At 41.4% G+C, this 26,996-nt stretch overlaps 1 protein-coding gene across 1 annotated transcript in view; it reads right to left on the reverse strand.

Annotated features, from left to right (window-relative positions):
- LOC136866635 (nose resistant to fluoxetine protein 6) overlaps nucleotides 1–26,996 on the reverse strand; it is an 88,713-nt gene that overhangs the window by 33,631 nt on the left and 28,086 nt on the right. The window contains exons 6-10 of the mRNA XM_068226988.1: nucleotides 24,857–25,017; nucleotides 21,059–21,227; nucleotides 12,737–12,930; nucleotides 8,140–8,275; nucleotides 3,503–3,692 (exon numbers count right to left, since the gene is read on the reverse strand). Coding sequence (XP_068083089.1) covers nucleotides 3,503–3,692; nucleotides 8,140–8,275; nucleotides 12,737–12,930; nucleotides 21,059–21,227; nucleotides 24,857–25,017 — 850 coding nt within the window. The remainder of the gene's footprint in view (nucleotides 1–3,502; nucleotides 3,693–8,139; nucleotides 8,276–12,736; nucleotides 12,931–21,058; nucleotides 21,228–24,856; nucleotides 25,018–26,996) is intronic.

The following is a 26,996-nucleotide window of genomic DNA, read 5'->3' on the forward strand; positions in this document are numbered from 1 at the left end:
CGTCTCTTCTACGCTCGAACCGAACCCGCTTCAAACCATCAATTCGCACACGCAATACTTTATTATACAACAATGATATTTTCTAATTCAACTGCAGGATTTCGGCTTTAGAATGACCGTCTGTTGCCTGAACCTGAATCGGCATGGTAATTTCCGATTTTGAAATACCGTCGATTCACCTTCTAACCTATCTATAATTGGAGGTGATGTTATAGACACTTTCGGTCAAACCTATCTTCCCTTTTGGGACTTAGTCTTCCCAACAAGTTTGCAATGTTATTCCGAAGTGCGTGGAGTCGCTTAGAATTCACTGGCACAATGGGCAATTTCAGATGGCATGGCGTGGTTTTATAAATGTTTCTCCCACTCCCATGCCTTCTGCATTTACCGACAAATGTATACTAACACAGTTTTTACCTTACAGAAAATGTAATTAGGGCTGATTCTAAAATAACGCATAATTGTTTAGTTTAGTAGCGGTGCCGATGATAAGAATTGACGGTTTATCTTAACAAATATGAGTCTTTAAATGAGCTCGTAAGGTAGGCACTATATTTTGGTCGATTTAACAGAGTTTAAACAAACAGGCGTGCCTTTGCAATAATTTTCCTTTTGGGGTTTTAACGGATTAACGTCTTTACCACTAATAACCAAATTGTTTCATTTACGGCGTCCTGGTGTTTGCCACGGCGGTTTCGTCGCCAATTCTTCTTAAAACGGAATTTGAACAAAATAGTTCCACTCCAAATTACTTTGTATTCCTGCATATTATACACATGTGAGAGAGTAATTTCTGGTGTGCGAGAATGAGACTCATCCCACCTGATATCCACGTGCCGTCTCTGGTCAGAAATAAAAATGCAACTAGGGCTCCTCATGACCTGGCGCGCTGGAATTATATAGTGCCTCACGTAATGAAATTTGGACTCTGGCTCCTTATGACTCAAAGGTCATAGGATCAATATATAGATCGATTTATTAACCACCAGCAGGCTATTCGGAATTACCGATGGCGTATTGCACCTATAATATATTTCCTACAGCTAGGCCTAGCTTATTATTTACATATAATTACATGTTATTTACAAATATTTCCAAACTGTAATGTTAAAAACTAACATCTTACAATACTACACAGATATCTATTACATTGCCGTATGTAATGCTGCCTTTCTAATTGTCTTTATATCAGAACAGAAGCAATCCATGGATTATCCAACATTGTTCAGTGTCCGCAGTGCCTGTATTAACCACGAACTCCTGCGGTTTTCAGTTCCACACTTAGTCTCATTAAAGGTAACTCTGTGTCTTGTGTTTCGTGCCGGAACATGAAGTGGTATCAGATGTAGGAGCTCCAGACAATTTATTCTATTTGTTATGCATTTTATTGCGAATATTGCTTTAAGAAATTTGCGACACAGAAGTAACTCATCCATTTGCCACTGTTGGCGAAATACTTCATATAATGAATACGTCATCTTAATTCCGAAGCCCCTGTAAGTCAATCACTTCATCAATTCTACCTACACACTCTATAGTGAGCCAATAAAATATTTTTGGGAAGGTATCCAGATCTCGGAACCATATTCCAAACCTTACATAATATAGGAAATATACCGAATTTTCAGGGTTAGACCAGCAATTAAATCCCTACAATTTTCTTAAGAAAACCCAAATACCTAAGAGATTTACTTGTTATAAAATCCACATGGTCCTGGAAGGAGAGATCATTTGTATTGTTTAATATGATACCTAAGTCACTGATCTTGCCAACACGGTTTAAGTATACGCCATTGAAATCATAATTATACTTGACGGGGAATCTCTTACGAGTGAAGCTGATTTCACTGCACTTCGGAACATTGACCTGCAACATCCACTTCTTACACCACTCACCCATACCAAGAGCATCTGATTCGGAAAATTTACAGTCGTTTTCAGACACTATTACCTTGAATATTTTTAAATCATCAGCGCATAGGAGACAATTGCTCGACTGAAAAATAGAAAGGAAAGCATTTATCACCAAATGAATAGAAGGGGCCTAGAATTGAACTTTGTGGACACCTGTTGTAGAGTAGTAAGGAAAAGTTGTAAATCCTTCAGATTCTACGAGCCAAGTGCTACCGGATACATAAAATTTCAGCCATTCTATAATGAATAAGGGCACTTTGCACTCTGACGAACGTTTTCGAGAGACTAGTATATATGGAGTCGATCTCTGAGCCATTATCCGAAGACTGGGAGATGCAATTACAATATAAGCCGAGGTTTGGTATAGTGGAACGCTTACGTACAAAACCATGCTGTTCATTAGAAGGGTATTGGATCAAACAGGTGTATATCTTCCTGTACACTTTTCTCTCAGCAGCCTGTGACAACAGTGATTGCAGAAAAATAGGCATGTAATTAGCAAATTTACGAGTGATACCAGCACCTTGAATTCAATTTGAGACTTGTACTACTATTTAAATTGTCTAACAACCAGTGTTGTCCTAGAATAATAGAATTCAAACGGTGGACTGATACGTGAGAGTGAGCATGTACCATGATATTCAGAGCATGATCGTAATTTCAATTGTACTTGACATACCGCATACCGCATTCTTTCCTATTTAATTTTGAATATTATTGCCCATGAAATTGTGATTACTATTTTTATTATTTAATTCCTAACACAGGTACACCGTTTCAAATGATAGCGTTTACAATTATATATTAGAAGATTTAATATCACAGATGAACCTCAGTTACATATTTTAACGGGAGACGGCTGCTAAAATAATCTATAAATGAGAAAACGTAAAAGTGAATTTTCTTATGGAAATGAGACTGAATTATTATATTATTGCTCAAACTATTCCATAACAATTAATAAATCAATCCAACACACGAACTACAGTAATTAGAGTACGTAATTTACTTAGAGTACTTGCATACAGACAGAATTCTGGTACTGTATACTGGTTTTAAATAAATCGCCAAATTTTTCTTTGCTTCTTAGATCCTTCCACACTATTATATACTAGACGGTTATATACACGTGCGCTTCAACAATGCGTTACATTAATACAATGTTTCGCCTCTGTGTGTCTCATATCCTCAAAATTGAATAACGTATATGTGAGTATGTAACTTAATATTGTTCATTCATGGGGACCAGATAATCGTGACGTATTAATGAAAATACATTATCTAAAACTGCACAATTGTGCTAATTATTAATGGACGAATTCCTGTGCTTAAAACATTTAGCGTATAACTGCGAAAATCTTAAAAGTAAATAGCATATACACGAGGTTCAACTGTACGGCATTTTGTAATTTTTACTTGTAATTTGTAACAGATAAATAATGTGATAGGGAGGTAGGGGTTTCAAGGACAATATATTATGAGAGAAACATTTCCTGAACCAAGATTGTTTAAAACAAATTTTCTACTCACTGATGGCAGATTAAGCCTGTTCGTCTATCTATGTATTAGCGGGGAGTTTAGAACTCACCTCCATATCCAGTGTGGCACAAGAATACAACCAAAGCTATGCCGAGACCCCATCCTGGTCTCCCCAATGAGTGATAAAGAGCTGCTGAAAAGTTGTTGAATTCATAGCCAGGTTGCCGATAAACGTTGACAATACACAGAGTAAGAGGTAGGAGAACGCCTGCTGCCACCCACAGAAGTAGAGTTACTATCTGAAACAGAAGATAACACCCACCATATTGGAAAGATAGCATAGCATTGCTGTAGAAGAAAGACTTGAAAATGTCCTCGAACACTAATGTTCTGCTGAAGAAAAGTACCTGACAGGAATTAAGAAGTAATATATTGAATTAGTGTAAGTATGCTGTATTTTGAGCTCTAATCAAAATATCGTCAACAAATTACTTTTATTAAATTTATAACAATATTTCCACTTGTAGCAGTGGTCTGAAGTTTGCGAGATGTTAAGTTAATAACTTGTGATTTTTAATTACAATATCCGCGGTATTAAACGTATTTTTCCATAAAAATATATACTGACCGAACATTATGATAGCTTTTGGTGGAACTGTGGAAGATCAAACCAGCTTTTGGCCTGAATACCCAACAACAACAACATTCATATTTGGTTTCGTCGTACTTCTGCAAAGCACTCAGCGACGACACCCTCGACGATCTCTACTACTGCTCACTCACTCCAACACTCTGATATTGACTCTCTCTCATGTACACGAGTGTTCATTTAAATATCACGACAGGCAAGGGAATCAGTACAGCTCTCAGAACCGCCCAGTACCAGCTTACACTCTCTCTTTCATTCGTCAGATTCATGCGGAAGCATAACACATGGTAACACCTGAAGAGTGAGTGTAGAGGGGGTGGGGGGTGGTGGAGAGGGCGAACAACGGGAGATCTAACATGAAGCAGACACCCACAGATGGGAAGGATTTTCGGTTTTGTTGTTTATGCTCAAACCTGGGTACTCATCGTAGTGTGTACGTTTCTTTTCTGCACCCGCACATGAACCAGACACCCATGGAGAAGAAGGTACTTGCTTCGCCGCCTGCCCACATTACTCCCTATGTCGACCTTAAATTGGTGGTAGAGAGGGAAATGAAGGGAGGAACCGCAAGGGTTCATATGTCAGTTCATTGAGGGTCAAATTCTCCTCTTTCAAAAACTATTGTGTGAAGGCTGGCTGTAATGTTGGTGTTCTGGATCACGACCTCACTGCCAAATGGCGTCTCGCCCGATTATTGAAAGAAAAAATTACCATTATTTTCGTCAATATACGTCATATTAAATTACTCTTCAACAGAAATTTTGTAAGCATTGTCAAATGAAGAATTGACAAATTATGGAGTAAAATATGCATGGAAATAAAATTTTGACCCATGAAAATAAGATGAAGGGAGGTAACCTTCACTATGGAGGTTGTAAGGCGATTCGTGTTTCATTCAAAGGCACTCTTTTACTAAAACACCATACCATGCTTTTTCTTAATATAATTATGGGAAATCGTAGAAAGGACTCAGTCAATGCTTACATTTAATAGACATGTAAATTAAAAATATTATTTACAATCCCCCCAAAAATGGGAGATGAGTTGTGATAAATAAAAATAAGATATTCTCATAATTATTCCCCTTGATTAGGAGAAGCCAGTATAGCCAGAATATATAACCATGGAAATATCTTAATCAGTTCCCGAGAAAACGGTTATGGGAGTGACCTCTGAGAGAGTAATATCAGAGGACACATATCTTAGAACACGAACACATGTCACGTTGCCACACATAGCCTTCCTCCATCCAAAGGATTGGAAAAAATCTACGCCCGAACGCTATCTGTTCTTCTTTCCACCCGGAATTTTTTTTTGCTAGGGGCTTTACGTCGCACCGACACAAATAGGTCTTATGGCGACGATGGGATAGGAAAGGCCTAGGAGTTAGAAGGAAGCGGCCGTGGCCTTAATTAAGGTACAGCCACAGCATTTGCCTGGTGTGAAAATGGGAAACCATGGGAAACCATCTTCAGGGCTGCCGATAGTGGGATTCGAACCTACTATCTCCCGGATGCAAGCTCACAGCCGCGCGCCTCTACGCGCACGGCCAACTCGCCCGGTCCACCCGGAATTCTTGTGATCAGTGGTGTACATACAAACACTGTGATACCCACAACAAACAATATATATCTACGTTCAATTCTTTCTGAGGAAAATGTTCTTCGGTGGAACTTACACAGCTCCATGACCTTATTCCCTTTTTCACATAAATATATCTAATGGCTGGAGGTCATCAGAGAATTCATTTAACGTAACGCGACAAAATAAATGACAGAAGTGTAACCATAATAACCGTACATACAGTGATTTAAGGTATGGTTGGATGGTCAATGTTATCTAGCAACCGTGCAGGCTGTGTGTTATGGCTGGTTCTCATCTGAAATTAGCAGCCGTTGATGCACTGCCATGAGCGGGAGACGTATTAGTGATACGGAAAACAGGAAAACAGGAAAATTTTGTTTTTTGAATGACTGTTCATATTGTCATAGACTCTTACGCAGTATTCTTTTTGCCCAGCAATTCTTCCACATACCGGTATACTTGGAACCTATCGTTGAGGATGAGGCACTGTTAGCCGAGAAAGATTTGGTTTCGTGTGCGGAATAATAATTAGCTCTAACTTAAACTGTATCTTTCTCTGATGATAAATAATAGGACTATAATTAATTTGTAAATTTTCATACATATACATCTAAATTATTTGCAAGACGACCATAGTTGACCATGTTCGGTAGTAAGGGTTACCATAAAAAATTATATGAATGCTTCAAAATAGTCAAGTTCCTCATCCAAATGACTGCGCTTGTTGTTAATATCGACAGTTATTTTATTTTTCTTATTGGTTCTTATGTGATTGCTTGAAGAGCAATTTAACCTCATAGTGGTGGACTTTCATTTCTATTGTTATACGCTCAAGCGACCGTTAGCCTTGTCGCAGCCCCTTCAGAATTACCTGAAAGGGGATGACTAAGTCAGCTCGGGAAACTTCCCAGGCCACCCGAAGACATGCCACGGCCCTTCCTTTGTTGTTCTCTTCATATAGTTCCTCTATGCGATTTCTGAAAGATACGACGGGAAGCTTGACCTCCAGCCGAGCCCTAAATGTTCTAGTGGCCCAACATCGAGATATAAACGCAAGGCCCCTGTGAGCGAGCTGTTGCTGTGGTGTCGGAGAGACCAGTGTGTAGGTGGAGACGAAAGAACGGGAGACTGTATTGTGTGGTCGTGTAATTCTGCGAACTGGTGCTCAGCGAGAGAAGCCGCTATCTCGAGTGTCAAGGTAAATGTACCTGTGTTAATGTTCGCTGTTGTGAGTATCGTCCTGCTGTTGAATACTGTGTAACTATTTAGTTGTTCGCTGCATGTGACAGTGTGAATTACTGGACTATCTGTGGAGTCGAACCAACGAACAATCATCGTATTTTTTGTGGCCAGTGGCACTGTGTTTAAATTCAGTGGTCTACATACATCTTCCCTACAAGTTGACTGGACTTAAGGAAGTGAAAGTAAGAATTAGCCGTCCTCTGGTAACAACGGGCCGTAAGAAAGAGGGATTTGTGAATAGACTTGTAATTACTAAGCGTGGCCATTTATAAGAATCGTGTATGTTTAAATATATGTGTGTGTATGTGTGTGTATTTATTGGGTCATCTTGAAATAAATTAGAGTGTTGAAACAGATGGAGTTTTATTCGTATCACTGCTATTAATTGTTACATCCCGGTTTAGAAAGCCAAGAGTAACTGAAGAGAGGATTCGACCACACGACACCTCGTAATCTTCAAGACTTCGGGACGACTAGCAGCCACTTGATAGTCCCAATCTCTCCAAGGCTGCTGTACGATGAATCTTTGTTTCGTTCAGTTGTTACTTGTATATGTAAAACAGACAATATTGATAATGCCATTTGTTTTCTCTCATTGGATTAAAAGTATACCTTGGTTCAAAACTGGACGTAAGTCAGTAATATCTTTCACTATTTCGAAAGGTTATGTGAATGCTAACTCATGCTCTGTAGTGTGGTGAAACGAACATGTGGGAATCCCATCAGTGGTTCTTGAGATTAGCCCATAGAAACGCAGACATACACCTACCTGGGAATTTATTTGATAATATGTATGTTTACGGTGATCTTTACATATACAGTAGTACCACTCCGTGTTGAAAACCACAACTGAATTGGAATTAGAAGAATTTGGGACATCTGAAATCCGAGTTATGGCGTGAGTGGGACATGTATTCAATTCCGCCTTAAAGCGAGCCTGGAATGGAAGAGTTTAATATACGCGAATGTACTAAAGAAGAAACAAGGGCCTTGTGGGTGATGGGAGTATTGCGAGGGGTATGCAGAGAAGAAAAGAGGTAGGGACGCTCCCATGGTCTTAAGTTAGGTATCATCCCGGCATTTGCCTGGAGATGAAGTGGGAAAGCACGGAAATACACTTCGAGGATGGCTGAGGAGGCAGTTTGAAACCCCTCTACCGAGTTGACATCCTGAGGCTGAGTGCCCCCTGTTCAAGACCCCGTACCACTTTTTAAATTTTGTGGCAGAACCCGTGACCACTACACCACAGTTTCGGGCAAGAAGAAACTTACCTTAGTGAATTTGACGGTTATCTTCCTCGACTTGAGATAGACCAGCAGATACCCCAAAAGGACACCCAATAAATAGGGTACGAACCTCGCATGGGTTGGGTTGTACAATAGCTTATCGAAATCTTCGCCATTTCTCCTGGAACACAGAGAAGAATCCAATGTAAGAATGATCAACTGACAAATATAAAGGAAATTAAAGAATACGGAGGATATGCTACCTCTCTTAACGGACCAATGGGCAAGATGCCATAAAAAGGAAACTGCTGACAGTGCAAAATGTAACCTGCAGCTTACAAAATAACTTACAGATTTAAATATTCCCAAATGCTAGCTGTCCATAATGACGCTGTTGACGGTGATTCGTCCGTCACCATCCCTTCTGTGCCGGCACTGAGTTTCACACTCTCCCTTCCTACTATTATATATCACCGCTCTTATGTCAAAACCGCGAGTAAAGAATGCTCTTCCTATCCATTATTTCCCTTAAGACTCGTCACGCCTCCCAGCCACATGTTGATTTTCAGTCCATCCGAACAAATTTCGTTGAGTTCATTTTCCTGTGTTATTGTGTATAGGAAAATGAACCTTACTGTGCCGTACTGTATGAATGTATGTGTGAACGACATATTTACCAGCTCCTTTAAACTCACGCATAGGAAACTGAACTCAGCGAAAATTGTTCTGATGGACTGCATGTCAACATGTGGCTTGGATGCGTGACTACTTTTAAGGAATGTAATGGATATGAAGAGTACTTTCACATTCGCGGTTTTGGCATAGAAGCGACGATAACACGTCATTAAATTCATCTCATTAACTCCTCTCATTATGTTGACATCAGGAAGGGCATCCGGTCGTAAAAATAATATTCATTTCACCAAGGAAATGTATGACTCTAAACAATGTACTGGATAGGTCTATAATATTCTATTACTATATTTGATCAAAATGCACAGTATTTGGAATCATATGAGGAATATTTTAAGGCAATCTCGTACTCTCTTATTACTCTTTGATATCCAGTGCAATGATAAGACAGTGGTCCAAACACAAGTAGAGTAAGCAGAACTGAATCTTCCTAATTCATCACAAACTGAACAGTTGTTATTGACCAACGCCTCAAAATAGTCAAAATAGTTTTCCTCAGGTGTCTGAGCCTTTTCCGGTCTGCCACTCAGAAATCCGAACGTGAAGAAAGCAGGCATTCCAGCCCACCTCATCTGAATTACCATTAGAACATTCTCTCTCTCTCCGAACCCGAAATGACGGCACTTCAACGATTGCTCTGCAGTCGTGAAGGTCAAAGTTACCCGGGTTCGAGAAGGCTTTGTTTGCTTCATATTGACTTCTGAACGCAAATACCGACCCATGATGTCTGCATCATGCATCAGAGACCTTTACGCTCCACTTAGGATGACTAGGGCAGAAGTTAGATGACGTACGCATTTCGGAAATTGGTCACGTTATATAAAAATAATATTAACTCAATGTGCTCCTCACATAGCTACTTACTAAACGTAAAATTCAGATTATTATCGCTATTTTCCCGGAATTATTAAAGAAAAGACATTCATACATGGACTCTGTAAATGGTGGATGTAAGGCAGAGCCAGAAATTCCAAACATATAACCAGACACGGGGCCATTTCCAATAAAAGTAAAGAAAAAAGGTGTTAACTTTTCCTATACGAAAATTGAATGATCATGAATCATAATCATCATATATTCGTAACGTTATTCCAGCACAGTAACAGGGTCCTCTTCCAGTGATCATAGCTATGTCTCCAGTCAGGGCCATCCGTCAAAGGCTGCTAATTTCAGGTGACCACCAGCCATAAGCCATAGCCTGCCCGGTTGCTAGGTAACAGTATCTGACTATACATCCATACATTAAGTCACAGCCTGCATTGTTGCCAGGTAACGGTGTCTGATCATCCATCCAAACTTTACATCACAGCCTGCAGGGTTGCTAGGTGACGGTGTCTGATCATCCATCCAAACTTTACATCACAGCCTGCAGGGTTGTTAGGTGACGGTGTCTGATCATCCATCCAAACTTTACATCACAGCCTGCAGGGTTGTTAGGTAACAGTGTCTGACTATCCATCCATATTTTACATCACAGCCTGCATGGTTGCTAGGTAACAGCGTCTGACTATCCATCCTTACTTTACATCACAGCTTGCATGGTTGCTAGGTAACAGCGTATGACTATCCATCCTTACTTTACATCACAGCTTGCATGGTTGCTAGGTAACAGCGTATGACTATCCATCCTTACTTTACATCACAGCTTGCATGGTTGCTAGGTAACAATGTCTGGCCATACATTCATACGTTACATCACAGCCTGCATGGTTGCTAGGTAACACTGTCTGGTCATCCATCCATACGTTACATCACAGCCTGCATGGTTGCTAGGTAACGGTGTCTGACCATCCATCCATACTTACCATCACAGCCTGCATGGTCGCTAGGTAACAGTGTCTGACTATCCATCCATATTTTATATCACAGCCTGCATGGTTGCTAGGTAACAGCGTATGACTATCCATCCTTACTTTACAACAGTCTGCACGGTTGCTAGGATTACACTTACGTCACACATTTTGTCACATGAAGCTATTTCCGTTAGACGAATTTTTGTAAAATCTACCAAAATAGGAGATGTTCATTTTTTTTTGCTAGGGGCTTTACGTCGCACCGACACAGATAGGTCTTATGGCGACGATGGGATAGGAAAGGCCTAGGAGTTGGAAGGAATCGGCCGTGGCCTTAATTAAGGTACAGCCCCAGCATTTGCCTGGTGTGAAAATGGGAAACCACGGAAAACCATCAGGAGATGTTCAGAAAATTCTACTATGCATACTTGAAGATTATAAACAAAATCCGCAGTGCTTAACTGAAGATAACAAACAATTTTGTGACATGATTTGCCAGTGGCTCACCAAAGGAAGAAGAACATGAAGATGATTAAATCATGCCTATAATTTGATTATGGTACATATTCCGCTGTTTTTATTGTATTTCTGTACATTGTCTATTATTATTTATGTAATAATTATATAATTCGCGGTAGTGTCTTCATCGAGACCACAAATTTCGTAAGAGAATAATCCCCAGTATTATCTGTCAAGATTTCTGACCACACTCCATGGCTAACATTTGAAGTAATTCCGTATAACCACCATCTCTCGGTCTCATTGCTATGTGACAACTGCAGGACACCGTGTCTAAACCGTTGTATAGGTCTCCTGTGTGGACGGCGACCATATCTTCGAGATTTCATCTTGTACCGGCGACAGTGTTGGGCTGAGAAAGCCTGATGTGGCCACAACATTTATTCATGCTGCAACGCGGACTGTCTCCGCATGAAACTTCTTAGAGGGAAGTCGGTGTACTGCTGCATGGGTGGAAAGAAGGGAGTAGGCGTTATGGTTGGCATAGAGATGAGCCTGCTGGCCGGCTTGTCTTGCTAAGAGTCGCCAATCCTCTCACTTCTGAGCTGTCAGAACGAACGCGCAAGTGATTCGGAAGCGAGGAGAAGAAGAAATAAATCTAGGAATATGGCAACACCGTGCAATGGCAGGTGCAATGCACCTCCACCCCTATCTGTCAGAATACTTCTTTCAATATTACGGGTATAGTGATGACCAGAAGCAACGAGAACTTTTGAACCGAGAGCCTTCCGTCCGCGAAGGCTTCCACGAGCTCCTAGTGTCCCGAAGTTTCTCGAAGGTCCGCCCAGGTGTACATGATAGGCGAGACTTGCCAGGGAGGGTCCAGTTCGGTTCAGTGTGTGGGTTCAGTTCAGAGACTTGAGTTTGATTGAGCTGACAGCCTGAAGTTGAGGATGCAGTCTGTAGAGTGTTTTCTTCCGTGTAATTGAGTGTTCTTTCTGTGGTTCTATCAACGTGGCGTTGAGTCATTGGTGCCAGCTGCTGCGAGTGAGGGTCATGTCTCGGGCGCGGCGTGGAGGAGAACACAGGATATCTGCTTGGGACAGTGAACAACGTTCTACCGGAGTACGAACAGTGTACGTTATACTGAACTATGAGGATGTGGTGTGCGGGCTGTGAACTGAGGACTGTGGTAGCGGCAGGGAGAGTGACTGTGGGACTGTGTGAGTCTGTGACTGTTAGTGAACGAAGACTGGGTGTGAATTAGTGTGATTGAACGGTGAGGACTGAGAGAGCGCGTGAACTGTGTCATTCTGTGTTTAATCTGTGGTCCTGGTGTGCTCGTATGTAGCGTTTAGTAGTTAATTAATAAATGTTTAGAAGTTTAACGCTAACAGTTTTTGGTTTCATTTATGTATCCCGGCAATACGTTACAATAAATTAGTGTTACCAATATTCTGCCTGATTGCGTTTTTGCAAGCGCGGTCTAACCACGCAAACCTGGAGGCAGGGTGAATTACAAACGGGCCAGACAGCGATTAAATATCACTAAATAAAAACATTACATCGTCACATTTTGTTATCACCAGAAAGCAAATAAAAACAAGAAGAGCAATAAAACAAGAATACTTTGATTTGATTGCACGAATGGCTCTCTTTTGATAAATATAGTATGTCGTGGAAACAATACAACTTACACGTTTGGTCCAACAGTAGTTCCGGAGTACTCCTTTACGTATGATATGACGAAGTTGGAAACAATCCCTGCTATAGACAAAGCCCCGGTGAGGTACAGCCCTTTCTTCGGCCATTTCCAAAGAGGAATCAGCACCAGAGGGGACAACCAAAAGAGCTGCATATCCACGGACAAGTACCAGGCCTGGTCTATACACTGCAACAGAATGGAGAGAAGTTAACTTTACACTTGTATGTGACACAGTTCTCTTTAGACTTAATCATAATATTAGTATTCACTTGTTCTTTCTAACGTTCTTCATTGAAGCAATATAAGATAACAACTGCTTTACAACATTTCATCATGAAGCACGCTGTTCCTTTTAGGCTTGAAGTCTATGTATACAAATTGGTCATTTCCTCCAAATATCACCACGTCAGCCCCAATTATTTCACGTTCGTTGGTAAAAAAACATTGTATCATTCTACTTCCCCTTTCGTAGAAATTACATCTGATAATACTGTAACAAATGAAGTCAATATATTCGCCGAAATCGTAATATTTTGGTAATTCTCTCTATCTGGTTTCAACATATTTCCCAGTGTACCCATTTTTTTTGTTTGACTGCTTTTTCTTTTCCTTTCCATTGCCGTTTGATGTCATTGTTGAGATTTTTCTTACATTGGTAGTGTTTTCAGATATAATGTTTCCATTCATTTGGTTTATTTTATCTTTAGTTAATTTTTACTTCACATACATGAATGGATAGTTAATGCTAATAAGGTGCTTAATTGGGTGTAAAAGCTATGTACTTTGACATAAATGAGATAATCAGTAAATACATGTCGCTGTAACGATCATCACTGTGGAAAATTAAGAAAGTAAGGAAGAAATTTTAATGACGTGCATTTTCACTTTGTTTCACCTTCATATTATTATGTTATTAAACAAACAGTACATTAATTTTCACAAGTATGGAGTGCATATAGAGATAGTGAGCCCGTCCTTACAGGGAGACCTGTATTCATAACAGGCGAGGGATTTTTACCTGGAACAAAAGGCTGATTAGTGATCCTCTCAGTGGTGGTGGTGTTTATTGCTTCAAGAGAAAATTCAACTTGGCAATCCGCAGGTCCGACACCTCGAACAATGAAGGTAGGCCAATCGACAGAAGACGAGATAGGGCCACAAAGGGCTTGAAAATGAAAGACTCCCTACGCCTCACAAACCTAATACCGTGAGGGTTGGAAAAGAACAGGAGTTGATCAAGGGAGATCGGACGGAATGGATGAAAGTGAGAAGATTGGAACATGTAAGTGTAAGTTAGGTTAGAATCAACTAGGGGGACAGTGGTCATCAATCCACGCTTCCAACGAAAGGTGGCGGATACCATTGAAATATTCTACCGCTCTCACCAAAAGGAATAGCTCCACTCAGCTTACGTAAGAACAACGAAAGCTTTCTGACGTTGAAATCCAAAGATACATCACCTCGTAGTCTGCTCACTGGGCTGCTGTCACTTGTCAGAATGAGCCCATCACGTACATGTTTTACTCGTTTGCTTTATATTCATCTTCTAATGCCATGTCCTCTCAGAAGGTTGGTGATCAGTAGAATAATCTGCTATTTGTTGAAAGCTCTTCTGAATAGAGTAAGGTTCGTCACCCAAACCACTGCCACGCCATGATGTTCTACTTCGTCCCGGACCACGTTTTCCATTAATTTCCCCTTTCAGTATTACTTCCAGAAAGTGGTATTCACTGATCTGCATCATATGACCAAAGTGTTCCAGCTTCCTTGTCTTGATTCTTTGAGAACTTCTCGTTCTTTGCTCATACGGTGCAAAACTTTTATATTGGTCTTTTACCTGTCCAATGTATCCTCAACACCCTTTCGTACGTCCACATTTCAAACGCTAGCAATCTGTTGCACATGACCTCAGTTAGTACCCATGTCCCAACGCCGTATAGTAGACTGCTGAAAACAGCGCCGCAGTAGTCGTGTCCGTAGTATAATGAAACGTCACTGCTTGTCAAAAGTTTTCTATGTTTCTACAAAGAAGTTCTGGCCTGTTCAATTCTGCAAGAGATCTCAGGAGCAAGTCCCCAGTCATAATTAATGTGACATCCCAGGTATTTAAATGTTTCCACTCTCACTCTCTGCTCTTTTTGTCTTTTGAGACTATTCCGAATGCCATATTTCTTCGTACGTACATTCATCCTTCCCAGTAGGAAAATGTCGTCGGCATAACTGATGTTTATGCACATACAAATCTCTAAAATAATACTCAAGAGTTAAAAAATGATATATTTCAAATCCAAGACCAATTTCATTCCCAAGTTATTGAGCCGTGAATTTTATCCCCCCCCCCCCCTTAAAAACTTGGTGTTTGTTGCTGTGCTATTTAGCTCGTTGGTATCTATTTAATAATGCTTGCTTCTCTGCATCACGCCCGTCAGTGTCTCATAATAAAGGTCTTCTCTCCCTGTTCCTAACTTATGGCTCCAAGGTAAGGAAATTTTCCGTCCTGGGGCGTCCTTTCCCTCTTTCCCTTTCCTTCCGTCTTTGGTTCTTTCTTTCATGCCCCGCGCGCTCGTGCGCCTCCTCTCCCGGTTCTCCGAGAGAGTTGCTAGGATGATGGGAGAGATTAAGAAATGATAATGTAAAGCCATGTATCTGGCATCTTTGGTTTGTGTGTTGATATCAGCAAGCTATCATTGTAAAACGTACTTTGAAACTAAGTGTACTTTATGTTAAATTCTATGTTTGTTTTAAAGCTATCATTAGCTATTGGTGGGCACTTGAGCCTTAGTTATCTATGTTTTGCCTTGTAGTCACGGTAGGAGCTAAAGAATTGGCTCAAGGGAATAAAATGTAAAGTGCCAGAATGTTCTGGACGTACAGTTTCAGAAGCGATGTGTTTCGCTTGGAATTGTACCTTAATGGGTTGTCAACTTTATATTGACTTTTGGATGATGAACAATTTATTAAAGAAAATTTGTGAACTAGATATCAAGCCAGTAGTGTTATTGTTCGAATATTATCTGGTACCAAGCCAAATAGTTTACGTTGATGTTAGTTCTCTTGTAGGAGGAGAGAATTATATTGCTGTATTGTATGGGGCTGCTCCCCCACTTACAGGTGAATAACGGAAACGGGTCAAAACCCTCTACTTAAACATATTCATTCTCAAGCGCTTCCAAACCTGTTCGTTGTTATTAATTTGTAAAATAAGTGTTCAATTCAAGTTGTTTAACCTATTGTCTTGAGCATTTTAGCCTCTGGGTTGGTCCTTACTTTCTTAGTCCAGATCCTTGGCCCGCACCCCTTTGGACCGTCCTGCCAGTAGGATTACGGTACAGTTATATTAATAGATCTAATGAATATCTCACTATTTACACCTTTGTTGTTGCCAGGACGCCACAGGAGTTGTTACGCTGTGTTGAAGCAGACGCTAGTGTATTTGTGCACCTGAGGGTGCTCTAAATATGTGAGCGCAGGTAGGCGACCACGGTCTTGAAGCTGATCTAATATTGCCCTTACTTGAGTATGCTAGTCTCCTCGCTTTCACCTGTTTTATCCAACCTCGCTTGGTCAACTCGTGTTCTTTTTCGATCTTCATTGTTTTAGGTTTGTGAGACCTAGTTTCACCTTCACGCTTTTTATAACCCTTCAATTTCTTTCCTTAAAAGTGTTCGGTAATGTCAGGATGGCAAAGGGTCAGGATAGGTACGTAAGCTGCCAGTGGCCTTAATTAAGGTACAGGCTAAATATTTGCTTCGTGTGAAATATGGGAAACTACGGAGAACCATATTCAATGCTGCCGGCGGTGGGAATAAAATCGGGAATTTAATCTGATTGTTGGGTCACACAGCTGTGAGCTTGCTTTCGGGCGATAATGAGTTGGAGCCCCACTGTCGCAAACATTAAACGTCAGCGTAAAGAGGAGGAGAAGAGTGCAGTACAGAAAGCAGAGTGAGCGATGGAATGCAAGAATAACAGGGAAGGAATTCTTATGAAAGCGGGAAATAGTCTGAAGAACCCAATGGTCGATGGAAATTGTAGAGATGCAAAGGGTAAGTTCCATTACCCCATCATGGCTATCCGCACCAGCGATGACATGGCCAAGTTCAAGAGTACTCAAAAGACACGCCAGCACTGCTGAACAATTTCAACCGAGAGGAGGTCAGAGAACAATTCCTCATCAACGGTTAGCATGGACAGTTGAGAGTAAAAAGAAATTGATGGCTTTACGTGGTTTCCCATTTTCATGCCAGGAAAAATCTGGGACTGTATCTTATTTAAGGCCAAGGTTTTTTTCTTCTCAATCCTAGATCTTTCCTATTCCATCGTCTCCATGTGACCTGTCTGCGTCGTTGCGACGCAAATCAAGTTGTTAAAATAAAGGTAAATGCTGCTTATTGTTAATTCCTCTGACTCTGGGACTGGGTATTTTAATTGCTCCCGTACACTCCTCTTCATACAATATACCACATTACATAGAAACGTAACAATGTATACCTCCCTTCACACATGGAGAACATGCGTTCGTCCTCTCCACGGCACACTTTGTATTCGGACCGCGAGATACCACTAGGGTGTGGAAAATGTGGCGGAGGAAGAAGAACAAGATTTATGAGAGGCTCGTTGCCCAGTAGAGTGATATCTATCACCGTTATATCCATCAGCGTTAATGGAACTCAGCTGAATTGAATTGAATTGAATTGAATTGAATTGAATTGAATTGAATTGAATTGAATTGAATTGAATTGAATTGAATTGAATTGAATTGAATTGAATTGAATTGAATTTATTGATAATTGACATGCCACTGAAGCTGAAAATCCCATGTATGTAGCGTCTTCATATAATAATTCACAGGTTTATGAAAATAGTAACTAATTCTTTATAATATAAAATCAAACATTAAACTTAAGAATAGATTAAAACTCAGATACCACATCCAGTAAAATTAAAACTGCTCCACAGCATTCGTTATAAATAGATCAGATAATCCTTCTTGATATACCTGTCGTAGTCATATTGTTTTGCCTGCCCTTTTCAGTGGTTTTATGAACATTTAATAAGAAGCGCATTATTGTATCTCTAAATTGGTAATCAGAAATCCATTCTAACGTATCATGCCGTATCTTTGTTAAAAAATATCTATCCGTATATTCGATTTTCTATAGTGCAGTTCTAGATGTAAATCTAGGTATTGTGTCGTAGAAGGCATTGGCATTTTTAATCGCAGTCCTTCAATACAGAGCGGTAGTCTTATGAGCTCATACGTCATTCTCAAAGCAGCGTTACTTGCCAGGCGGAGAACTTTCTTAGATACTCTACTCACTCTTTCTATAGTATTTAGGTTACTTTCGAGAAATATTCCCAGATAATGTCTAAGGCATACGTCATGATGAGATCTGTTTGAACGTAGACTCCTCTTAGGAACGTGTAAGTTCCTGTCATCTGTTGAATATACTTGGAAGCTGGGAAAGGTTACATTATCAAAGAATATCTAGTAGGGAATAGTAGTATTCAGTGATCAGAGGCTTGACAGGTAGTAATCAAACATGGCTGCATGCAAACATATTTTTAAGAATGAAAATCACATATATCAGAATATTAATGAGTGTGTTGGTCACTTAGAAACTCACTAAGTACAGAATGCATTGTGGGTTAGGGTAAGCCTTTGCCTGCAATTATTGGAGTGGTTATTTAATTATTTCATTTTATGTTTACTCAAAATTGGCTAAACATACAGGCGTATCAATATCTCATAATTCGCCAGCAGGTAATTCCAGAGAGAACGAAACAGAAATTAAGCAAATCGGTCCAGTGGACCGCACGGCCGAATTTGTCAAAGCTGACTTTTGTAAACTCTTCTAATATGTAGATCATAAATAAGAAATAAAATAAAACATTAAACCTATTTATTATTTTATACTACAAGAATCTAAAGCAAATGTTGTGGGAAGACCAATTCTCGAAGTAATATACATATTTCTGATTGTTAGACAAAGGAATGCGTGATCTCAGTCCCTTGCGTACTCCTCCAGGAAGACAGATGTTAAGGACTGATTTAGTTGAGTACAGGTAGTGTTATTTGTGAAATGGTGAAGGTTAAAGACGTTAAACGAACGTGATAAAGTGCAAACAAAGGATTTGTTAAATTTAGTGGTACGATGCAGGAGAATTTGAAGGGAAGTTTATGTAAACCATATTATCTCTGTTATGTGCTGACTCCATAGTTTCAAATGCATTATAATGTTAGTTTAGGGCCTTCAGTTTGAGCATTTTTTTTGCGTAGTAACAACAGCTGAGATTTTTCGACGTTCATGAAGTTTCGGCCATTTCAAATGTATGTAATCAGGTGTTATGTCTTCTTCACGCCTAGCATTTGTAATGTAACGGACACATGCGTTTTTTATCCTCTGTAGGTTTATGTTCACGGTTTTAGATACTTTAGTGTATACAACTGAACCATACACCGTGATTGGCAATATACGACTTTGAACAAGTAGTTCTCGCATAAATGATGGTGAACATGAGATGTTACGTTTCAAAATATGCATGGATGGCACAACATTCCGGAGTGGATAACACTTGTGTAGGTTGAGTGAACCTGAAAGCCATTTGGCCCTCCAGAAATATCAGATAACAAAAAAAAGTTCGAAACACTGGGATGAGAAGCAAAATTCTAACGGCATATGTCGGATACCCTGTGTGAATCTCGTCACCTGTTGACATTCCCGTCAACTGTTAGAATATGCAGAGTTGTGAGGCGTGTTGTCCATGTCAAAACCAGTTCTGTTGGAACCACAATACTCATTTGAACGTGTCAGTGTGAAAGGATGTTAAGGCCATGTTTAAAAATGGGCAGCAGTACTGCAGAAGCTGCTTAGAATATATGTTCCGCGTTTGGAGAGGCACTAGTGAGGCTAGGGCTATGTGCACGTCATTTCACGCTGCGTTACTGTGTGAAATCTCGTGTCAAAAGTACAAAACCCTAATATGGATTGTACCGACCGCTCACACAGCGTGATTTCTCGCCACGGGACATGAGACAAAGTCGCCCGATCCAGAATAGTCCCATGTCCATTTTCTTTGCGGATTTTAGCACTCAGTACCTGGTCACACCTGAGAGAAGAAACGCTGCGGTATTGAGTTCTTGTTTGAATACTGCGTTCGTTTTGTACTCTTACTTCGCAGAATGGAGGTACAAAAATATCTGTGCCTTTACGATACAAAGGGTCAAGAGTTCAAAAACAGAGACATGAAGAGAGTTGCGTGGTTATCAGTAACGAGCGCTGTGATGGGGGAGACGTTGTGCTTCTTTTGCTGATAGCAATTTTCAACTAACTGATAAGCACTTCAGACGAGGTCACGGACTTTAATTTATTGTGTGTAGGAGCGGGAATTGTCGACTTGATGACCTGTCACTCATTATAGTATGGATGCAATATTTCATTTGACGACGACAACGAACAACCAACGCAGCACATAACACAACAACGGTGTTACTATTTAATGGAATTCCGTGCAAACACACGAGTGAGGTCACGCGCCCTGTGGTTCAGCGTGACAAACTGCAAGTGCGGTTACCCACCTCGCACGTCGTCCAGCTGCGTGAAAACAGGCAGTACCGCAGTGTGAAATCACGCAAGTGTGGCCGTAGCCAGAGTGAGCGCACAGCGAGAGTGGGTCGGACGGTTTGTATCGGGAGATGGACCAGTGCATTGTGCACTTCGAAAATTTCTAGAGCGTGGCAAAACCATCACAGCCGACATTTACTCGTCCCAGTTGCAAAATGTTGAAACCGCACTGCATCAGAAGCAGCCAGAGAAAAGGAGTGATCCTCCTTCAAGACAACGCCAGACCTCATACGGCGAAAGCGACAGTTGATTCAATTATCACACTTGTTTGGGAAATTTTACCTCGTCCTCCTTACTCCGTCCTATTATCAGCTGTTTCTCTATTTTCATGAACACCAGCTCGGAAACTGAGTTGAAGTCACGCAGGTCCTAGGACAATTTTTTAGCTTCTAGGGAAAATAACTGTTACATACACTGGATTTATAAGCTTGTTTCTGGTTGGGAACATGTAATTCAAGCTGAAGGAGAGTATTATGCTGAGTAAAATGCATTTACAAGAAAATACAGAGCCGTTATTTCTCAGTGAAAAATACGACGCGAACTGTTTTGATACCTGGTAGAACACGCATTAGTCCTCCTGAAGGATAATCGAATCGACATCCTTTGATGTGAACCGAGTACACCTTTAGCAACCGGCTAGGCAACCCTTCATTCACTCTCAGCATAAGATACAATGATAATTCACGTACCTGTTCTTTCACCTTAATGTAGTTCTGAAGGTAGAGAAGGGTAATCCACCAGTTGTTCTCGCAGTGATTTCCAAGGTACTCCTGAACGTATTTCCAAGAGGGGCCAGAACCAGCGTGCCTTAGCAGAGACACCTCGAGTAAGACTATTATTGCCAGAGGAGGAGTTAGCCTAGAATCACACAAGAGTAACTGTTGTTTATAAGATAATTTAACAAGCTGTAATCTGCATAGAGCTTCCATACTAAGGGCTCTAAAACACTGAATCGGAAAAAACAACAGACAGAAATTAAAATTTGTTAGTAGATTCTCCTTAACTAGAGTGGTGTATGACCGAGTCATGCCTTCCTTGGTGAGACCTGGTATATCTTGTGGTATGGTCTAGAGCAGTTTTGTTACTTTCATTGATCTATCTCGGTCTCATCTCAGGCTTTAGCAAAATGAAAATCAACTGAGGTATGAGCGATGCTAGTAATGCCATTCCTTATACAGGCAGTCCCTTCTATGAATGGTGTGAAAATATTGCGCATGGAATCGCTAGGTGCATGCATTTCATGGGATTGGCAGATCGATATAAAATATCAACTTCTTCCTGAGTGCAGAAAGCAACGGGAAACTACCTCACTCCTCATTTCCCTAGTACGTCTCTTCAGTGACGCCTAGGACATCTACGAAAGCTAATGGTGAAGCTCTTGAGGATCCAACCAGCCTTCGGTCTGAGGACGGAACGAAGAAACAAACACACAAACAAATAAACAAACATAAATACATACATATATACATGCATGACAATGTATGAAGAGCATGAAATTGTCGACGCCCGGCTATACCTGCAAACCACCATACACTTCCGTGAAGCAGTGTTGTGTACTACGACGGGATATGAAATTAAATCAAAGCTCCGTTCTGGAAACCTAATTTTGTTTGTTGAGTTTATTACTTAGTCCGCCTCTGCGCTGTAGTGGTTAATGTGATTTGCTACAACCCTCGGAGGTCCGGCTTCGATTCCCGGCTCTGGTACGAAATTTGAAAACTGAAAAGTGGTTCGAGGGCTGTAACAATGTCTACTTAGCCTCGTGAGATCAAGTGAGTAGAGGTGGGTTCGATTCCCACCTCAGACATCCTGGAAGTGATTTTCCGTGGTTTCCCACTTCTCCTCCATGCAAATGCCGGGTTGGTACCTAACTTAAGGCCACGTCCGCGTCCTTCCTTCTTCCCTGTCTATCCCTTCCAATCCTTCCATCCCCCCGCAAGGCCCCCGTTCAGCATAGCAGGTGAGGCCGCCTGGGCCAGGTGCTGGCCATCCTTCCCAGTTGTATCCACCGACCCAGTGTCTAAAGTTCCCTGCCCTTGAGGCGGTAGAGGTGGGATCCTTCGCTGAGTCTTAGGGAAAAAACAACCGTGGAGGGTAAACAGATAAATAAGTTGGGTTTATTACTCAGAAAAAGAAACATTTTTATCGCCGCTATGTGATTTTTAACTGTGCTGCTGTCTTGGTCTGTTCAATCGAGGCAGGGAAGGTGACCTTTTATAAACATCCTCACAACTGCACGTAACCCAATCCAATCCACGTTTAAATGGTAGGCTGTATTTCAATTGAAGTTTCTGTTTTAGAGGTGTGGTACCGAGCGAGTTGGCCGTGCGGTTAGGGTCGCGCGGCTATGAGCTTATATCCTACCTGGGAGATATTGGATTCGAATCCCACTGTTGGAAGCCCTGAAGAGGGTTTTCCGTCATTTCCCATTTTAACACTATGCAAATGCTTGGACTGTACCTTAATTAAGGCCACGACCGCTTCCTTCCAACTCCTAGGCCTTTCCTATCCCATCGTCGACATAAGACGTATCTGCCTCCGCGCTACGTAAAGCCACTAAAGAATATATATCAGTGTGGTGAATCTAGGGAGTCACGACGCGCTTTATCGACATGTGAACGTGTACGAACAATCGCATTGTGTATCCCGATCCATGACTAGATGGTTAGCGTAGTAGCCTTCGTTCCAGAAAGTTCCGGGTTCAATTCCCGGCCGGCCCGGGGATTATAACCTGCATTGGTTAATTCCAATGGCTTGCGGCTGGGTGAGTGTGCCGTCTTAATCACTATAATTCATCACAGGTAACGACTCGTCCTCATATACACGCAGGTCGCCCATACGGCGTCAACTCGAAAGACGTGCAGCAGGCCTCTCCATTGTGTCAAGAAGAGTGGTCAACATCGGCAGTGTGCTCAGTAATCAAATTGAAGTTGTTCGAACGTGTAAGTGGTGCAGGGAGTTGATACCTCGCCTCGTACTACGACTGCACTTGATGACCGTTAGGGTCTGCTCGGAGGAACGCTGAACGCAATGCCACCATGCTGAATAATGATCTTTGTGGAGCTACAGGTTGCACATTTTCACCTCATCCTGTGAAAAAAAGGTTATATGAGGCACATCTTTACTCTCTGCGCCAACGTTGAGGCCCAGCTCTGAAACCTAGACATCATGGAGCGCTAAATGAATGGGTCCAACATTGTGCCGAATGGTATCTTCAGACCTGGACTTTCTACCGGTTAATTTTGCATGAGCCTTGTTTCTGACGATCAACGACAGCTCTTGTTTGGAGTTAATCTGGTCATGCTTTACGTCTCACACTGCCCAGCACGCGTGACAGGATGATGGTTCCCTAATGTGTTATTGTGTGGGTCCACCGTAAGCCAGTCGTAGTCACGGCTGTGTGATACAGTGACGACACCCTCCGACCCACAGTGACACCGTACTACCAGAATGTTGGAGGATAATTTATCTCAATGGACGATAATGCGTGCGTCCATCGTGTAGCTCTCATTACTCATAATATCACAATATCACCCGACCAGAGGGGCTGTCATATTTATCGGACATGAACCCTATCGAACATGCCTGAGATAAAGAGAAGAAGAGCCTCACGCTCCAGCAACTACTCTGCGAAGTCCTCGCCGAATCACCACTGAGGAGTGGGACTGTTTGGACCAACATTACCTTCCTGATCTAGTGGTTAGTATGCCAAGACGAATTTAGGAATGCATAAAGGGAAGCCGACGTATTACCTGATATTAAAAGTGCTGGTGTGTGCTGTTTTCAGTAACTAAAGTTCAGAAACCATTTCTGTATTGTCGTAGAGTCTCACATTTGCTGTTTTGTTGGGCATAAATAATAACGCTGATATGGTACCTCTCTATTGGCCAGTAACTCTTTGCTCTGAGGTGATGCAGCACTTTTTTAATATTTGTGCACAATCCCTTTTGATCTTACAACACTGTTTGTACTTACTGATAAAAATAGACCCGCCGTGCGCGTAGAGGCGCACGGCTGTGAGCTTGCATCCGGGAGATAGTAGGTTCGAATCCCACTATCGGCAGCCCTGAAAATGTTTTTCCGTGGTTTCCCATTTTCACACCAGGCAAATGCTGGGGCTGTACCTTAGTTAAGGCCACGGCCACTTCCTTCCAACTCCTAGGCCTTTCCTATCCCATCGTCGCCATAAGACCTATCTGTGTCGGTGCGACGTAAAGCCCCTAGCAAAAAAAAAAAAAAAATAGACCCCGGATCATTATGCAGTAATAGGTTGGGATGCAAACAAATTTGGGTACTAGGAAGTGTGGTCCAGGCCGATCTTCCGTAATGCAGTGAGAATAACATAAATTCTCGGGGTTCTGATAGGCCTAACAGCTAATGTTTATGCAAATCACATAACATAACCCTTGTGCAGATTAGAATATATTTGTTACCCGCTTTAGTAAATTTGCATTCTAACCTAGTAGGCTACTGCAAATAAATCTCACCTGATATATCGGTGTAGGTAATACATAGGAACGTTGAAACTATTGGTCTTTGGGACTTTCTGTAGAAACGTGTAGGCAACCAGCAAACCACTAAGGACAAAGAATGTGTCCACAGCAAAGCTTGCGTTTGTTATCCATAGATATCTCCAGTCAGCATATATCTGTAATTTAAGAAGCATGTATATATTAGAACTACATGTACAAAGTCATCCAGAAATTAATATGATGTTCAGAAAACGTACATAGATGGTTCAGAACCTTAAATACTGTAGTTTTACAAGATTTCTCATACGGGTACCCTGGGTAACAGAAGGCGTCACCACCCGCCATGGTTGGAGGTGGTACACAGTATCTTATGGGATTAACTCTGTAGAGATGCGCTGGTTCTCCCGAGGCAACATGGCAGCCATACATTTATTAAATGTTTTTATTTTTACAAGTTGCTTTATGTCGCATTTACACAGGTAGGTCATATGGAAGCGATGGGACCGAAAAGGGCTAGAAGTACAAAGGAAGAGGCCATTGCCTTAATAAAGGTATAGATACACAACTCACATGGTGTGAAAATGGGAAACCACGGAAATCCATCTTCTCAACCGCTAACAATGGGGTTCGCACTCACTATCCCCTGAACACTGGATACTGGCCACTCTTATGCTACTGAACCTATCAAGCCGGGCTATTACCTAATATGTATTAGGCTAATTCGGTATCCTCATCCTTCCAACGGGCTCCCCTTACAAACCTTCGTTCTTTGTGTGGTTATGGAATAACAGTAGTATTTTCTTTCTCTACATGAGGAAGAGTGTGAGTTGCGACTCAAGGGGACCCCAGGGACTATTAATCTCCGAGCGTGAGTTAGTGGCGAGTCTTGCATTATTTTAGAGTGTTCAGCTGGTGGTAGATTTTAACACTTCTGGCTCGTGGATAATCTTCTACTGCAATAACAAGCGGTTTCCTATACACACCAGATGGCTACGGACAAAATCGCGTGATATCAAGCTGCGTTACTGAATGCAATCTCCCGTCGAAAATGAAGAGTACTAACTTAGACTCGACCGGCCACACACGGCGTGATTTCCCGCGGTGGCACAAGAGGCAAGGATTGCCTTCAAGGTTGCTCACTCCAGAATTGGCCGAGGTCCATTTTGTTTGCGTGATTTCCCGTTCAGGGTCTGGCCACATTTGCCGGGAAATGACGCTGCGGTATTGTGCTCTCATTTGAATTCTGCGTGTAGTCTATCTGCGTTCGTTTCGCATTTTCACTTTGAAGAATGGAATTAGAGAGTGAATAACTTTTGGAGGTACAAAATTACCCGTGCCTTTACGATACAAATCAACAAGAGTTCAAAAACAGGGTCATGAAGAGAAATGCGTGGTTATTCGTAACGGGCGCTGTGTTGTGGGAGGGAGAGGACGGCGACCTTGTGTTGCTTTTGCCGATAACATGTTTCAACAAACAAAAATGCATTTCAAATGAGGTCGCTGTCATTCTGTAATACTCAAAAAAGTTTCTTGGTTGTCTGTTAGTTTACTGTGTAAAAGCATAAATTGTCCACTTTGTAACCTGTCACTTATTATAGGATGGATCCAATACTTTATTTGGCAATGACGACGAACAACCAACGTAGCTGATATTGAATGGCGATCCTTTGCTACTTTACATTATACAGCACACTAATAAAATAACACTGTGCAATCAGAGAAGTGTGGCTATGTGCCCTGTCGTCCAGCTGCGTGAAAAGCACGCAGAAATGCAGCATGCAATCACGTAAGTGTGGCCGTAGCCTAAAAGGCGATCAAACGGGAAACGGGGGCTCTGAAGTTGATTTGCAATCACAGTCCCCCGAGCTGCGTCTGGCTTTGCTTTCACTTTTTGTGTCAGACTTTACCTTTACTCTCTCACCTCCCTTGGTCAACTCCTGTTCACTTCGGACGCCAGGCCTATGAAGTCTATCTAATCACCAAAATCACCGTCCAGAGTCGCCTAACATCGACTGCTAAGTAAAACTCTTACCACTTCTCCCTCATTACCGCTGCAGCAAGTGATTTCTATTTTTTATACTTTTGTGTTGCATCTGGCATTGCCGTCCATAGAATGAATAGAAACTCTCCTTTCTGATTCACCTTAGAGTTATCT

Source organism: Anabrus simplex, chromosome 3 (genome assembly GCF_040414725.1).
Source record: "Anabrus simplex isolate iqAnaSimp1 chromosome 3, ASM4041472v1, whole genome shotgun sequence".
Classification (NCBI taxonomy): domain Eukaryota; kingdom Metazoa; phylum Arthropoda; class Insecta; order Orthoptera; family Tettigoniidae; genus Anabrus; species Anabrus simplex.